General features: G+C 39.7%; 2 protein-coding genes across 2 annotated transcripts in view; one reads left to right on the plus strand and one right to left on the minus strand.

Moving 5' to 3' along the window:
- Positions 1–18,558, plus strand: part of CLOCK (clock circadian regulator) — a 152,090-nt gene that overhangs the window by 49,987 nt on the left and 83,545 nt on the right. The window contains exon 4 of the mRNA XM_054728943.1: positions 15,785–15,877. The gene's annotated coding sequence lies outside the window, so the exon portion shown is untranslated. The remainder of the gene's footprint in view (positions 1–15,784; positions 15,878–18,558) is intronic.
- On the minus strand, positions 1,535–2,470 carry LOC129152018 (MOB-like protein phocein). The gene has a single exon (XM_054728945.1). The coding sequence runs from the start codon at positions 2,389–2,391 to the stop codon at positions 1,810–1,812; it is 582 nt and encodes a 193-aa protein (XP_054584920.1). The 5' UTR covers positions 2,392–2,470; the 3' UTR covers positions 1,535–1,809.

Genomic DNA, 18,558 nt, shown 5'->3' on the forward strand with positions numbered 1-18,558 from the left:
TAATAGTCAATTAAGGGATAAACATTCCCACAAATATTTGAAAGCTTTGAAAATAAATAGGGATAGAGAGATAAGTAGAAGTGGATAGCATAGATATATATCATATATTGCAGAATTTAAAGGAAATAAAACTTATCTTAAATATAAACATAGATAAAATGATAACTTTGGTGAAGAGGAAATGCTATACTGTTGTTTTCTGAATCTGTGGTTCAAGATGCATCTGAACTTAATTGAACTAGTTTTCAGTTGGTCGGGAACTTGTTTGGCCTATTTGGCTGCACAAAAGCAACCTGGCAGTTTACCCAAATTAAATAGGTCAGACCAACTGTCATTTTATGAAGGGATTATACTGCAAAAGTTAGAGGAATACTCAAAAATTAATATGTTTTAATGGTACTTTATATGGATCTGGTGGTCTGATTGACAAAGCTATATAAAATACCAAAAATTATTTTATTAATACATATTAGTTATAAATTACTAGATATCTAAAGAGCTATCCTAAGCCTAGTATTTTCATAATACTACTTAATTATCAAATTTCTTAACAGGTCCCTGGAGATTTATAGTACTAATGAAATTCTGTGACTATGAATACTTCATATTCATTCCACCTTCCCCTTATTTTTTCTGGAGATCCATCTCAGAAATTTACAAACACTTGTCTTTTTAAAATAGACTGCTTGCCCTAGCTGGTTTGGCTCAGTGGATAGAGTGTCGACCTGCGGACTGAAAGGTCCTGGGTTCGATTCTGGCCAAGGGCACATGCCTGGGTTGTGGGCTCGATCCCCAATAGGGTGTGTGCAGGAGGCAGCTGATCAATGATTCTCTCTCATCATTGATGTTTCTATCTCTCTCTCCCTCTCCCTTCCTCTCTAAAATCAATAAAATATATTTTAAAAAATAAAATAGACTGCTCCACAATGGCTATGACTTAATTAATCTTGTTTGGATATCTGTTTGACATTTATAAGTTACAACATTTTTGTATATTCTCTAGCACATTAAATAGTGGTCCAAAGGGAAGTATGCTGTAATAGTCATTTGGACATTAAATTAAACAAATGTTTTGCCATTCAGTAAAACATCCATATAGCTTATTGCTGCCATATAGCAATAAATTTAGACTTCAGTTGCAATTGAACTCAAGTTTCTGGAATTATCATTCACATTATTTTTTTCAATTCCCTTGAAGAAATATGAAAGGAAAAAAAATAGTTCAGAAGTTACAAGCTTACTGGCATGGGTGGCATATTCTTTTATCTATTGATAGATCAAATTATTCTCTGATCTTCCCCACAAGATACTTTATTTTGTCTTCACCAAAGGGAGAGTTCTTGGGTCATGGTAAATGGTAGGCAGATAATGGCCATTCAAAGATGTTTATGTCCTAATTTCCAGAATCTGTCACTGTTGTGTTACATGGAAAAGAGGAATTAAGGTTGCTAATCAGCTGACCTTAAAATGGGAAGATTATTTTGGATTCTCTGGGTGGGCCCAGTGTAATCACAGGGTCTTTTTTTTTTTTTTTTACCAAACTGTAAATTATTTTATTAACAGGCATTATAAACAGATAATACTAATCTTATTTAAAAACCATGAGTGCCACACCGGTGAATATACAGCTCATGAATAACTTAAAAAGTATTTCCCATTTTAAAAGGCAACACTCAGCATACAAAAACCTATACTAAACAAAGAGGCTATAATATGGATACATGATTGATGTGTCTAAAATGATATATATACAGTACATAATTAATGTTAATTATGTGATCAGTACATTTTTTTTCTATATGATTCCCTTCATGCTTCACTTTCCCCAGAAACTGAATTCTGAACTTCCTCTTCTAAAATTGGTACAATCAGGTTATCCTTGGACATCAAATTATATTTCATCACAAATTTAGTAAACCGATGACACAAAAATGTTTCATTTTCATATTCATCAAATATCTGCCGATGATGAAAATAAGCATGTGAAAATATTCTGTAAATCCTACGACATACTGATCCTAGTTTTGCTACAGATGATTCCTTTATGCTAACCCTGCTGGGAAAATATTTATTGCTATTCAGAAGACATGCAGCACCATCAAGTGTGTGTCTAGTATAGTCTATAGCAGGACACTCTTTTGGAGTTTTATGAGCTGCACAAAGAAAAATCCACTGCTCAGTCGCTGTCATCTGAGTACATGTGTCTGGATGGCATTCGCTCTGAAGTTTGACAGCAAGTCCATTGAGCTCAAGACAGAATTGCCTTAAATGTTCATACTTCCATACACCTTCATCTTGGCCTTCAGGTGGTTCAAGAATTTTGTCAATATTGGAACAATCTGCTCTTATGTTCTGTTGAATATACTGCTGCACAGCTAGTGTACTGTCCATTTCATCAAAGGATTCATCAGGCCAATTATAGAAATCCTGCGCCTTGGTGCTCGGCCTGTACCACCTCAGCACTGCCGTCCCCTCTGCCATGACCATAGTGCCAGAGTCTCACAGGGTCTTTATGAGGTATGTGGGAGACAGAAGAGATGGCAGCCAGAGAAGGGCGTGGCCTGCTGCTAGCTTTGAAGATTGAGGAGGGGCACCTCTAGAAGCTTGAAAAGGCAAGGAAACAGATTTTTTGCTGAAGTTTCCAGAAAGGAATGCAACTCTACAAGCACCTTGAGTTTAGCCCAGTGAGACCAGTGTTGGACTCTGACCTCCGGAACTGGGAAATAATAAATTTGTGTTGTTTCTTTCCATTAAGTTGGTAGTAATTTGTTATACCAGCCATTGGGAACTAATACAAAGTGTCTCTGTTTAGTTTTCCACTAACAATATGAATTTTACATATTGATTAATTGAATCCTGATGTGAATGACAATGTGATTTCCTGAGAAGATCAATTCTAATCCTGTTTAATAAAAGGCTAATATGCAAATTGACCCAATGATGGATCGACCAGTTGCTATGATATGCATTGACCACCAGGGGGCAGATGCTCAATGCAGGAGCTGCCCCATGGTGGTCAGTGTGCTCCCACAGGGGTAGCGCCACTCAGCCAGAAGCTGGACTCACAGCTGGCAAGTATAGCAATGGTGGTGGGAGCCTCTCCTGCCTCCACACCAGCACTAAGGATTCCAACTGCCGACTGGGGGGAGCAAGCCTTAAGCTATCAGTCAGACATCCCCCGAGGGCTCCCAGACTGTGAGAGGGTGCAGGCCGGGATGAGGGACGCCCTCCCCCCCAAGTGCACGAATTTTGTGCACCGGTCCTCTAGTGTATTAAGAAGTCATTTGTGTTGATAATATGTTGAGCACTAATGGGCAGACCTTTGTTTACCAGGGACCTTTATTTTCTACTTCATGGGAAGGGTGATAAGTACAAGTTTAGTGTGGCTAGAAAATAGGTAGTATGTGTACAATGAGGGTACAATGAGAGATGAAGCTTGAAAGAAAAATTGGTGCCTTGTAATATGACAAAACAAGTGATCTCCAAAAGCCTTGATTCCCCTCCACATGTTCTTCAATATTTGTATTATTTGTGTCTATGTTAGTAAAATGCTATATTCGAAATTATAAAAAGTTTATGTGAGCACGACTTCAGCTATATTAGAATTGTAAGCAGCCATTGCATTTTGCCATGGAATGGCTTATTGTATATAATAAAGAGGTAATATGCAAATTGACCATCACTCCAACACAAAAGATGGCCACACCCATGTGGTCAAAGATGGCCATTCCCATGTGGACACAAGATGGCCACCACAAGATGGCCTGGCAGGGGAGGGCAGTTGTGGGCAATCAGGCCAGCAGGGGAGGGCAGTTGGGAGGGACCAGGCCTGCAAGGGAGGGCAGTTGGGGGTGATCAGGCCTGCAGGGGAGGGCAGTTAGGGGCGACCAGGCTAGTAGGGAGAGCAGTTGGGGGGGGGCCAGGCCTGCAGGGGAGGGCAGTTAGGGGTGACCAGGCTGGCAGGGGAGGGTAGTTGGGGGGGACCAGTCCTGCAGGGGAGGGTAGTTGTGGGGGACCAGGCTGGCAGGGAAGGGCAGTTAGGGGCAATTGGGCCAGCAGGGGTGGGGAGTTAGGGGTGACCAGGCCTGCAGGGGAGGGCAGTTAGCGGCAATCAGGCCGGCAGGGGAGCAGTTAGGCATTGATCAGGCTGGCAGGGGAGTGGTTAGGGGGTGATCAGGCTGACAGGCAGAAGTGGTTAGGGGCAGTCAGGCAGGCAGGCAGGTGAGCAGTTGGGAGCCAGCAGTCCTGGATTGTGAGAGGGATCCCAGATTGGAGAGGGTGCAGGCTGGGCTGAGAGATACCCACACTCCCCCATGCACGAATTTTGTGCACCTGGCCTCTGGTCTGCATTATAAACACTATATGGCAAAAAGGAAGAGTAGCATTTAGAAAAACATGAAAAAGAATTAAGAATCTCTGATTAAGTGTTGAGCAACCTGACCAACAGAGACTGTTACTATCTGATATTATTCCCTGATCATATCAGATCAACTTACCTTGCTCCTTTGTGCCTTTTATGGGATGAGAAACTGTGAGGGCCCTGCAAAGATTAGAAGGCTAGGACAGGTTTAAAAAAAAAAAAAGTCCAGCCCGGCTCGTGTTGCTCAGTGGTTGAGCGTCACCCTATAAACCAGTAGGTCACAGTTCTGTTTCCAATCAGGGCACATGCCAGGGTTGCTGGTTCGATCTCCAGTAGGGGGCTTGCAGGAGGCAGCCAATCAGTGATTCTCATTGTTGATGTTTCTCTCTCTCCCTCTCCCTCCCTCTCTGAAATCAGTAAAAATATATTTTTAAAACACTTGCTTAGCAAAAGACATGAACATAAAGAAATTAGAGCTATATTGCCAGTTTAAAAAAAGTCTTGTTTTATTTTTGTGGTTTTGAATCAAGCTGATTACATGTTATATTAGCTTGTATGAGGAAAGGTGCTTGAAACTGATGGAGAGGTGTTTGTGATTATTGGTAATAGTGAGTTCTAGAGTAACTCCAGGGGAATGAATAGGAGATAGGATGGAGCACAGGATTGCTGGTGGAGAAGAGGACAAGGAACTGACTGGTCAAGATGTTGGGAGGATCATTTATGTAGATATTAAAAATCCAAAAACAGTGACAAAAGAGGTGTTGGAGAGAGTAACAGCCTTTGGGGAATAAAAGGGCTTGTTCTGGGATTTATGAACAGTTACAACAAGGAGAGGATGATAGCTGATAAGTCTTGGAGATATGAGAGTCAAAGCTGGAAATTTTAGGGAGGGGAGAAAGAATAACTTAGAAGTGATAATGAGGAATAAGGAAGTCTATCTTACCACCAGGGCCTAGTCATATGGGACATAGCAGAGAGAAAAAAAGCCATCATTTGAAAGGATGGAACTAGAGCAGAAGTAGAGGAGAGTGAGATTTCCATTTGTGCAAGAAAGGTGAAGAGAGTGTGTAGCAATACTATTGCAGAAATAGTATATTTTGCTAATGACATACTGTGAGTTCCAGAGGGCACAGTTAAAGGATTTTGGAAATCTAGAAAGGAAGGGGAAATGGGCCAATTTAGGGATATACAGAGTATATAGGGATATACGGAGTATATAAGGACAAGAGTCCAGGTGATGAGGAATGACCTGGGAGTCTTGGGGCCCTCCTGGTGACTGATATAAAAGGAAAGTAGGGCATAATGGGATTGGTCTTGATGGTTTTCTAGGCAGTTTATTGTAAATATTGAGAGAGAGGATTTGGGAAAGGCAGATTTAATCAAGATTTGCCAGAGATTTTGGACCTGTATTAAATTTCTGTTGCTGTTTTTCCAGTTATCACAAACAGTACAGATTTATTAGCTTACTGTCCTACAGCTCAAGATGTACATGGGTCTCACTGGGGTAAAATCAAGGTGTTACCAGGGCTGCATTTCTTATTGGAGACTTCAGGGGAGAATCTGTTTCCTTGTGTTTTCAATCTTTGAGGGGCTGCCCAAGATCCTTGGCTTGTGGCCACCGTCTTTCACTTTCAAAACCAGCATCATTGCATCTTTCCGACCCTCCTTCTGTCTCATATATCTCCCAGGAAAGGCCCTCTACTTTTAAAGACTCGTGTGATTACATTGGACCACCCAGACCAGCAGTCACCAACCTTTCGGACCTCACGGACCACCAGTGGTCTGTGGACCACCGGTTGGCGACTGCTGACCCAGACGATCCAGGATAATCTCCTCAAGATCTTTAAGCTTAATCACATCTGCAGATCCTGTTTTGCCATATAAAGTAACATATTCCCAGGTTTCAGGGATTAGGGCATGGTCCTTTTAGTGGGGCCATTATTCTATCAGAGGTTCTTTCCTTTCTTCCTGCTGATATTAGCATAGAGGCCTGGTTCGGGATGTAGTTTTGTGGTGGTGTAGATTCAGGGTAATGGTACCAGGTTCATTGTGAAGTTCACTCTTACTCTCAGGCTTGGGCTCTCCCTGAACCTTCTGTAGGGCTCATTTGAGGCTGGGGACAGGCTCAAGCCTCAGTCTCATCTCTGAAAAAGGAATGAGATGTTCATGTGTTTTGGTGGACCAGATCAGTCCGTTACATGAATTGGGAGCTCAGGCATTATTTGAAGAAATACTTTAGTTGAGTCATTGTAATAGTCTTATATGCCACTAAGAGAACTGTATTAATTTTTCAGTTTTTGTTTATTAAATGAGGCTTCAAAATTTTACCTTGCATCTAGACATTTGACAGGCTACAGTTCTGGTATCATTTGATGTGTTTGTAGAGCCTTCTTCATGAGACTTTGTTCCATGAGACTTTGGTATGGGTTGTGTTTCTTGTTCTTCAATTTTTAATTTAAGTTAGTCTTAAAAATTGCTATGGAGTCAAGAATGATTTTCATCATGCTAATATTTTACATCCACTGTAGAGGTAGGCTAATGTTCTCATTTAGTATTGAATTGAGAATTACTGTTTAACTTCATCTTTACTCATATATTAAACAATTAATTTTAAGTGTATTTAGATCTTCACAAGTTAAAATTGTTCTCAGAAATAATTATATTTTTAGTTATACTACAAACACTTAATAGTCTGCAGAAGCAAATTAGAATTTTTTATAAATGGTGATAAATATAGTTAAGGATTGTTGATTAGGTTTTGTATTATATTAATTAAATTTAGCACTGCTTTTAATTAATGCTAATAGATCTATCAGTCCCAGAAATATCTGTGATACCAGATTTAACCTAAATTAGAAAGTAGGTCAGTGGGTCAACAGGTTATTAGGTTAGAAAAAGATTAGTTGTGGTTTCCGTTTTATAAAAACCCAGATTCCAGAGTTAACCATTTTAATAATAATTTAAAAATTATTAATAAGTGCAATTTAAAGTTTAAGTTATGTGAATGCTATATTAGTATAAGAAAAAAATCTCTTATTTATGTTTTATAATGGGAGTGTGTTACTTTGTTATTCAGTTTTCATTCTGTGGAATGGAGAAGCATGTACTTTATGTTCCTTATGTATAGCCAGTGCTTTTTAAAAAAAATATATTTTTATTGATTTCAGAGAGGAAGGGAGCAGAGATAGAAACAACAATGATGAGAGAGAATCACTGATTGGCTGCCTCCTGGGGATCGAGGCCGAAACCCAGGCATCTGCCCTTGACTGGAATCGAACCTGAGACCTTTTGGTCAGCAGGCCAAAGCTCTGTCCACTGAGCCAAACCAGCTAGGTTGCCAGTGCTCTTTTATTAAACAATTAAAAGAAAAGGAAGAAAAAAGGCAGCAATTAAGTTTTTCTGATTATAAAAATAATGCATGTTTATGGAAGGAACTTTAGAAAGTACGAAAGAAAAAGTTTTTAAAAAATTCATAAGCTACGCACCTGGGCCTGGGTGAGGCCACGCACCCTTGGGTCCGGGTGAGGCCTCGCGCCCCTGGGTCCGGGTGAAGCTGGATCCTGGGTCCGGATGAGGTCGTGTGCCCCTGGATCCGGGTGAGGCTGGGTCCCGGGTCCGGGTGAGGCCGCGCGCACCTGGGTCCGGGTGAGGCCACGCGCCCCTGGGTCCGGGTGAAGCTGGATCCCGGGTCCGGGTGAGGCCATGTGCCCCTGGATCCGGGTGAGGCTGGGTCCCGGGTCCGGGTGAGGCCGTGCGCACCTGGGTCCGGGTGAGGCCACGTGCCCCTGAGTCCAGGTGAAGCCGTGCCCTGGGTCTGGCCGAGACCAAACCAGAGGGAGTCGGACCTGCATTACCACCATTTGTCCACCATCCAGAGCTGAGGGGTCAGTGCCGACATGTACACATAAGAAACTGGTGGACATTGATATTGGGTCTCAAAAGAACTGTTGGTCCAGAAAGAAACTCACTACAGACTGATTCATTTGCCTGTCAGCATAACTACTGATTCATTTGCCTGTCAGCATAACTATTATTGCTCGTATCACATTCAGTTCTTATAAGTATATCTCTAGTGACACATGATCTCGCTCATCTAGGGGAAATGATGAACAACATAGACTGATGAACAAGAACAGAACCAGAAACAAGGAGGCATCGATCGGACTATCGGGCCTCAGAGGAGGATAGGGGAGGGTGGGCGGAGGGAGGAGAGATCAACCAAAGGACTTGTGTGCATGCATATGAGCCTAACCAATGGTTAAGTTCAACAGGGGGTTGGGGCATCCGTGGGGAGGGGTGTGGGATGGGAATGGGGGGATGAGGACAAATATGTGACACCTTAATCAATAAAGAAATTTAAAAAAATTCATAAGCTAAAATAATTACTTAGGAATAACCACAGTTGTTACTTTTGGCATATTTGGATTTATGTTTGATATATTTTGATGCTACTGTTACTGCTATTGGACGGTTAAATTTTTTTCTAGGTTTACTATTTTAAATAAGAATGCAATGACTATAAAACTTTGGATACATTTCTGATTATTTACTTTATTTCTCAAAGTGAAATTACTGGGTCAGAAGACATAACTACTTTCAAGTTTTTACATATCTCACCAAACTTTTGTTAGTGAAAGAACATTGCGAATTGAAATTGACAGGCTTCTGAAGTTCTTTTCACACCAAAAATTTTAATTTAGTAAAATTCGCCCTAATTTTCCTTCTCAAAGTTGAAAATAAAAACTAAATTAGACACACACACACACACACACACACACACACACACACACACACAATAAGGAGGTGGGGGAAGAAACAAAATGTGAAGCATCTATAATCTGAATAGTCAGTTCCTTAAATATTCTATAAATAGGGTCATCATTCTCTGTTGGGTCATGACCTTTTCTGTATTATCTGATACAGAGGCATCGATGAAAGTAATTCATATACTTTTGTTAGAATTCTTAAAGTCATCATTTGATTAAAGTTTTATTTTTATTAGACTTCCTGAGTGCTTCATTATAAGAAATGGTATGTTTGAAACTATCGAGGACTAATTCATAGGAAATCTAGCAAATATAAATAATAAGTACTATGGCAGTTCCTTTGCAGTTATATCATGTCATTCATTAGTCTTTATCATGGTCTGTTATAAGAAAGGCCCTAGAAATCCTTTGTTGTTAACTAATTCCTTCACATTATTAAGTGCCTATAAATCAACAACTCTTCTTAAATCCATAGGAGAGGGAAAGACACAGTGCAAACCACTGCCACCAAGAGGGGAGAGTCAGACAGACAAATATAAGGAGGAACAGCTTCCCAGAACAGACTCACTGGTTGAAATCACCTTAAGGAACTGTGCTGGGTAGGAAACCTGAACTATAATTAACAAATTGCTGGAAGCTTATGGACAACTTTAACAGTTAAAGACTCCAGGGGGACCTGGTCATAAAGGGGCCTGCAAATATTGTGAGATTTACTTCCTGGAACTTGACCAGATTCCCACATTAAATATTAGAGAAAAATCCATGCTTGCTTCCAGCAGAGGGAGGAAAGAAGGAACACTTTTGAAATAGACCACGAGACTCTATTCTTTTTAACAAGGCCTTCACTCAGAGGGAACTAAAACCAGAGTCTAAACTGCTTGGGTATTATTAGAGCCTAAATGACCTGGAGGAAGGGAAATTCCCAGCCCCTTTAGTCTGTATGTGGGAAAAGGGAAATACCCAACTCTAGCCCAGTCTCACCATTCTATCCCTTCTAAGGAGGGAGGAAAAAAAACTGAGATAAGAAGCTGAGATATGAAGCTCTTATGAAGTTCATAGTTCAGAGGCACAGGTTCACTAAAAGATTGGACCTACTGATAGGTCTGTACAATGCTCCCCCTCTCCCTGCATCTCACCACTATCATACTAAAGGCCTATTTATAGCAATTCCTTTTATCAAGTACATCATGTCCAAGCCATATCAAAAGGCAAAGAACACAGTTTGAAGAGATAGAGCAAGCATCGGAACCGGACATGGCAAGGATGTTGGAATTATCAGACCAGGAATTTAAAACACTAGGATTAGTATGCTGAGGACTCTAATGGGTAAAATAGACAGCATGCAAGACAGATGGCTAATGTAAGCAGAGAGATGGAAATCCTATGAAAGAACCAAAAGGAATATTAGAGATAAAAACTAACAGAAATGAAGAATTACTTTGATGGGCTTACTAGTAAACTGGACACAGCTGAGGAAAGAATCTCTGAGCTAGAGGATATCTCAGTGGAATCCTCAAAAACTGAAAAGCAAAGAGAAAAAGACTGAAAAATACAGAATATCCAAGGATGGGACAGCTACAAAAGGTGTAACATACATGTAATGGGAATACCAGAAGGAGAAGTACGAGAAAGAAGCAGAAGAAATATTTGAAACAATAATGATTGAGGATTTCTCCAAATTTATACAGACACTAAACCACAGATCCAGAAAGCTCAGAGTTCACCAAGCAGATAAATGCCGCTCCTCCCCGCCCCAAATGACACTTAGGCATGTCATTTTCAAACTATAGAAAATCAAAGATGAAAAAAATCCTGAAAGAAGTCAGAGGAAAATACACACCTATAGCGGAAGCTTTATATCTATTGAATAGCCACTCCCTATCTCCCTCTCACCCCCAAGGCCCTGGCAGCCATCATTCTACTTTCTGATTCTATGAATTCAACTACTTTAGATACCTCATGTAAATGGAATTATGTATTATTTGTCCTTCTGTAACTAATTTATTTCACTTAGCAAGTGTTCTCAAGGTTCATCCATGTTATCACATAGGACAGGATCTCATTTTTAAAGGCTGCATATAGTACATTGTATGTATATACCATTTAATCCATGGGTGGACTTTTAGGTTGTTTCCACCTCTTGGCTATTGTGAATATGCTACACTGAACATGGAAGTACAACGATCTATTTAGGCTCTATTCTCATTTCTTTTGAATAAATACCCAGAGGTGGGATTTCTGGATCATATGGTATTTCTATTTTTAATTTTTTGAGAAACCTTTATCTTATTTTTTATAGTGGCCACATCATTTTACAGTTCCACCAACAGTGGACAGGGTTCTAATTTCTTCATATCATTGCCAGTACTTGTTAATCTTTGATTTTTTTGTTTTTATAATGGCCATCCTAACAGATGTGTTATGATATCTCCTTGTAGTTTTGATTTACAGTTTTCTAGTAATTAGTGATGTTGAGCACCTTTTTGCATACCTGTGGGCCATTTGTATGTCTTCTTAGGAGAAATGGCTATTTAAGTCCTTTGCCCATTTTTTAAATTGGGTTAAATGATTTTTCTGCTGAGTTGTAGGAGTTCCTAATATATTTTGGACATTAATTCCTTATCAGATAAATGATTTGCAGATGTTTTCTGCCATTCATTAAATTGCCTTTTCATTTTGTTGATTTCCTTTGCTGTGCAAAAGTTTTCTGGTATGCTATAGTCCCATTTGTCAGTTTTTGCTTGTATTTCCTTTTTATGTCATATTCAAGAAATTGTTGCCAAATCCAGTGACTTGAAACTTTTCTCCTGTGTTTTCTAAGAGTTTTATAGGTTTAGGTCTTACACATAAGTCTTTAATCCATTTTGATTTGATTTTGTGTATATGAGTGTAGTGTAAGATAAGGGTCCAGTTTTATTTATTTGCATGAATATTCTGTTTTCCCAGCACCATTTATTGAAGAGACTATCCTTTCTCTTATGTAGTCTAGGCACCCTTGTTGAAGATTACTAGTATTTGACTACTAGAGGCCAGGTGCATGAATTCGTGCATAGGTGGGGTCTGGCCGGCCTGCCCTGATGGGAGCTGATTGGGTCTGGGCCAGCAGGGGGGAGGGGATGCGGGTGGTTGGCTGGCCAGCCCCACCCCCGATTAGGGTGGGGGGTCCGATCTGGAGTGGGGCCAGCTGCGGGGAGGGGCCACAGGTGGGGGGGGCGGCGCGATCGGGGCTCCGATCAGGCCGGTTGGCTGCTGTAGTGCGCGTCATAGCAACCGGTCATTTTGCATTTCAGTTGCTTCGCTTTTTATATATAGAGATATATACATGGGTTTATTTCTGGGCTCTCTATTCTGTTCCATTGATCTATATGTCTGCCTTTATGCCAGTACCATACTGTTTTGATTACTGTGGCTTTGTAATTTTTTCAAGTCAGGAAGTGTGAGAGGCCTCTAGTTCTCTTTCTCATGACTATTTTGACTCTTTGAGACTGAGACTTTCTGATTTGGATGCCTTTTATTTTTTGCCTAATTGCTCTAGTTAGGACTTTCAGTACTGTGTTGAATAGAAGTGGTGAGAATGGGTATCCTTGCCTTGTTCCTCATTTTAAAGAAAAAGCTTTCAACTTTTCATTTTTGAGCATGATCTTAGCTGTAGACTTTTCATATATGGACTTCGTTATCTTGAGAACTTCTATCTATTCCTAATTTGTATAGTGTTTTTATCATGAAAGGGTATTCAGTTCTGTCACATGCTTTTTCTGCATTGAGATAATCGTGTGATTTTTATCCTTTTTTTGTTAATTGATTGATTTTTAAAATTTATCTTTATTTTTTACAGTTTTACAGATATTTATATATTGAGCCATCCTTGCATCCCAAGGATAAATCTCACTTGATTGTAATGTGTTGTTGAATTTGGTTTAATATTTTGTTGAGGATTTTTGCATCTGTATTCATCAGAGATATTGGCCTATAGTTTTCTTTACTTGGTGGAGTCTGTCTAGCTTTGGTATCAGGTAATGTTGGCTTCATAAAATGAGTTTGGTTGTATTCCCTCCTCAATTTTGGGAAGAGTTTGAGAAGGATTGATGATAATTAAATTCTTTTTAAAATGTTTGTAGAATTCACCAGTGAACCTGTTTGGTTCTGGCTTTACTTTGTTGGGAGGCTTTTATTACTGATTCAATATTCGTATTAGTTAAAGGTGTGTTCGGATTTCCTGTTTCTTCATGATTTAGTCTTGGTAGTTGTATGTTTTAGGATTTATTTCCTCTTGGTTATTGAATTTGTTGGCATCTAATTGTTCATAATAGTCTTTTATGATACTGTATTTCTGTGGTATCAGTTATAATGTTTCCTCTTTTTGTTGTTGTTTTTTTCTAAAAACTTTTTTCTGTTGCTTTTCTAGTCTTTATTTTGTTTGTTTCTTTAATATTTTTTATTTTCTTCTAACTTGGGGTTTAGTTCTTTTTTAGTTTTTCGAGGTGTAAAGTTAGGGCTTTATTTGAGGTCTTTTTTTTTTTTTTAATGTATTTACCACCACTATAAACTTCCCTCTTAGTACTGCCCTTGCTTCATTCTGTAAGTTTTGATATATTATGTTTCTGTCTCAAGATACTTTCTAATTTCCCTTTTGATTTGTTCTTTGACTCATTGGTTGTTCAAGGGGTGTTTTTCAATTTATACACGTGTGTGAATTTTCCAGTTTTCCTTATGTTACTGATTCCTAGTTTTATTCTGTTGTTGTCAGAAAAAGATATTCGATATGATTTCAAGCTTTTTAAATTTGTCATGACTTGTTTTGTGACCTAATATGTGATCTGTCCTGGAGAATGTTTTATGTATATTAGAGAAGAATATATTCTGCTATGGCGTGGGATATTCTGTATATGTCTGTTAAGTTCATGTGGTCTACAGTATTCAAGCCATCTGTTTCCTTATTGATCTTCTGTCTGGATGTTCTATCCATTATTGAAACTTGGGTATTAAAATCTATTATCGTGTTACTCTCTGTTTCTTTATTCAGTTTGTCAATGTTTGTATCAAATATTTAGGTGCTCTGATGTGGGGTTTATATATATTTACTAGAAGCTTGATGCACGAAATTCGTGCAAGAATAGGCCTTTCTTCTCCCAGCTGCCGGCACCAGCTTCCCTCTGGCACTCAGGACCCAGGCTTCCCTCCAGCCTCCAGCAGGCACCCGGGATACAGGCTTCCCTCGCAGCTCTGGAAGGTCTTCCGGAGAGGTGTCTGGAAGGACGTCCAGTCTAATTAGCATATTGTACTTTTATTATTATAATTATACATTCCAGACAAATTGACCCTTTATTAACCTTTTGCACTCAGATGTCAAGTGTGACTCGACACGGTTAGCATTAGAATAAAGGAATCGAGAAAAAAGCAAGCGAGTGCAAAGGGTTAATATATAATGCTTTATTTTTGTTTCTTGTGATAGTTTTTTTAAAAAATAATTTACTTAAAAATTTTTAAAAAAATAATTCTTTATTGTTGAAAGTATTACATATGTCCCCTTTTCCCCCATTGACCCCCTCCAGCCCGCCCCAGGCCTCAGTACCCTACTGTCTGTGTCCATGGGTTATACATATATACAGACAAGATCTTTGGTTGATTACCTCCCACCCACCTTCCCTCCCAGTTTCTGTCTTAAAGTCTATTTTGTCTTATATAAGTATGGCCACTCCTGCTTTCTTAGTTACCATTTACTTGGACTATCTTTTTTCCAATCTTTAACTTTCACACCTCTGTGGGTCCTGAAATCTAAAGTGGAGTCTCTTGTAGATAGTATAGAAATGGATCTTGTTTTTTTGTGTTATGTTTTCCTCTCTTTCTCTCTCTCTCTCTCTCTCTCTCTCTTTTTTTATTTTTGTAATCCTCACCTGAGGTTATATTTTTCATTGATTCTAGAGACAGAGGAAGGGAGAGGGAGAGAAAGAGAGAGAAACATCGGTCAGTTGCCTCATCCCCCTACTAAGGATGGAACCTGAAACCAGGGTATGTACCCTGACCTGGAATGAAACCCATGACCATTTGGTGCACAGGATGATGATTTGTGCACTGTACAACACTGGCCAGGGCAGCTGCACCCATATCTTTTGATTGGTAACTTCAGTTCCTTTGCGTATAAAGTAATTACAGATAGAGAAGGACTCACTATTGCCATTTTGTTCATTATTTTTGTGTCTTGTAGCTTTTTGTCATTTTTTTCTCTCTTACTGTTTTCCTTTATGTGTCATTGACTGTGTGTGTGTGTGTGTGTGTGTGTGTGTGCGTGTGCGTGCGCTTACCATGGGTCTTACATAAAACATCTTATAGTTTTAACCATCTCTTTTAAGCTGATAACTTCAATAATTCTACTCTTTCTTTTCTCCACCCCCCATACATTGGCATCAATGCCACAAATTATATAGTGTATCCATAACATTTTTATAGTTAGTTATTTTTATACTTTTGTCATTTGACTTCTGCACTAAAATTTAAAGTGATTGTTTTAATTTATTTTAAAATTATTTCTTTTTAGAATAAGTTTATAGAGTTTAGCATTTGTTATGTACATTTTGTGACAAAGTTCTAAATTTTATTATATTTCAAAATTTTAAAAGTTGAATAAATCTAACAGTTACTTTTTTTTTTGTTTAAACAGAATTTTGAGACTGATGGTCAGCCATATTGAAGAATACATTGAACCTATAGTTTTCTGAAGAATCAGTTCAAAAGATCCCCCAAAATACAAAAGGTAATGATAGGATTGTATCTTAGAATGCACTTTGGAATGACACTTTTCCAGAAAAGTATATTTCAGAATCCATAAGCTATCTTGACACAATAGTTTGAAGAAAGTTTTACTTAAAAATTTTTCCTGAGAGGAACCAAGATGGCGGCATAGTTAAACAACTAATCTGCTGTCTCACACAACAATTTAAAAAATACAACTAAAAGACAAAAACGTCTACCACCCAGAACCACGGGAAAGCTGGCTGAGTGGAAGATTTACAACTAAGAAGAGAAAGAAGCACAATCGCTGAAAAGCTGAGGTACGAAGGCTCGCGAATCGGGCTGGCGGCGGGCGGCTGGGTGCGCGGCTTTTCTTCAACCCGCAGGGAGACAAGCTCCCGATCACTCTGAAATCCAGTTTCTGGGGAGACTCTGGGGACCCAGGCACCTACGGGGAGAAACTGGACTCTCGGCCATCGGGTCGGAAAGTGAGAGTGACTTTTGCAGTGGTGCGCCCAGCAATCATTGTTTACTGCGCTGGAGCTCGGGGCGCAGGGACTTGGAAACGTGGAAAGGCAGAGACGGCTGAGGCAGCCATCCCCGTTGGCCACGCCCCAGCCTAGTGACGCCCTGAGACCCCACCCAGCCCTGAGGCCCCGCCCTGAGGCCCCGCCCTGCCCTGAGGCCCCGCCCCGCACATTCTACAAACCCGCCCAGGCTCCACACAGCGGCTTTTGCATATAAATGGCCTGTTCTGGAGCAGCTTAACCAACTGCAGCTCCAGTCAGACTGCTCCAAAACCGCCCAAGCAAAGGAGGAGAAAACTAGCCCTTGCTGTAGCTCCTGCTGGGGGACACACAGTACACAAGGGTACACCAAGAGTGTCCACCTCAAGTAACTGGGAGGCTGACCCGTTGAACCAATAGGACACCTAGTACACACAACTATCCTACCAACTTAGGGAAGCAGAGAATATGAGAAGGCAAGGAAACAGATCACAAACCAAAGAAATGGAGGAGAACAAGCGACTGGACATAGAGTTCAAAACCACGGTTATAAGGTTTTTCAAGAATTTCATGGAAAAGGCCGATAAATTCAATGAGGTCCAACTAGAAATTAAACATACACTGACTGAGATAAAAAATATTATACAGAGACCCAAAAGCAGACTAGAGGATTGCAAGAATCAACTCAAAGATTTGGAATACAAAGAGGCCAAGGACACTCCTCCAGAGAAGCATGAAGAGAAGAGAATTCAGAAAGTTGAAGATAGTGTAAGAAGCCTCTGGGACAACTTCAAGCGAACCAACATCAGAATTATGGGGGTACCAGAAGAAGAGAGAGAGAGCAAGATGCTGAAAACCTATTTGAAGAAATAATGAACGAAAACTTCCCCCACCTGATGAAAGAAATAGACTTACAAGTCCAGGAAGCACACAGAACCCCAAACAAAAGGAATCCAAAGAGGACCACACCAAGACACATCATAATTAAAATGCCAAGAGCAAAAGACAAAGAGAGAATCTTACAAGCAGCAAGAGAAAAACAGTTAGTTACCTACAAGGGAGCCCCCATACGATTATCAGCTAATTTCTCAACAGAAACCATGCAGGCCAGACGGGAGTGGCAAGAAATATTCAAAGTGATGAATAGCAGGAACCTACAACCAAGACTACTCTACCCAGCAAAGTTATCATTCAGAATTGAAGGGCAGATAAAGAGCTTTACAGATAAGAAAAAGCTAAAGGAGTTCATCACCACCAAACCAGCATTATATGAAATGCTGAAAGGTATTCTTTAAAAAGAGGGAAAAAGAAGAAGAAAGATAAAAATTATGAACAACAAATACATATCTATCAACAAGTGAATCTAAAAGTCAAGTGAATTAAAAATCTGAGGAACAGAATAAACTGGTGAACTTAATAGAATCAGGCATAGAATGGGAGTGGATTGATAATTCTCAGGGGGAAAGGGGTGTCTGTGTGGGGAGTATAGGAAGAGACTGGACAAAAAATCATACACCTATGGATAAGGACAGCGGGGGGGAGGGGGTAGGTAAGGGAAGAGGGAGGGGTAGGAACTGGGTGGTGGGGAGATATGTGGGGAAAAAGGAGAAACAATTGTAATCTGAACAATAAAGATTCATTAAAAAAAAAAAAAAAAAAATTTTTCCTGTTGTATTAATTTATCCTACAAAATTTATTGTGCCAGCTATGTTCAGATACTATTTGTATACTGTGATGATCAAGGCAGAAATTATTCCTGCTCTCAGGAGGATTGCATTCTAAAAGAAGGGAGGACAAATAGTAAATTAAAAAAAATTGTAGTTCTGTGCAGAGAATTAAAATGGATAATAGAGACTGGTGACTGCTTTCATTACGTAATTAGAGAAGCCTTCAATGAAGAAAAATGTTTCAGTTGTGATCAGAATGGCAAGAATGTGAAGATCTGAGAGAGATCCCCTTCTTTGGGCAGTTATTATAGGAGGAGGCAGTGAAACAAAAATGATATTGGGAATAAAAAAAGACTCCGAATAGCAATCCTGAGAAAGAAGAACAAAGTAGGAGGGATCTCAATACCAGGTATTAAGCTGTATTACAAAGCCACTCAAAACTGCCTGGTACTGGCACAAGAACAGACATATAGACCAATGGAATAGAATAAAGAACCCAGAAATCAACCCAAACCACTGTGCTCAATTAA

Source organism: Eptesicus fuscus, chromosome 2, assembly GCF_027574615.1.
Source record: "Eptesicus fuscus isolate TK198812 chromosome 2, DD_ASM_mEF_20220401, whole genome shotgun sequence".
NCBI lineage: Eukaryota > Metazoa > Chordata > Mammalia > Chiroptera > Vespertilionidae > Eptesicus > Eptesicus fuscus.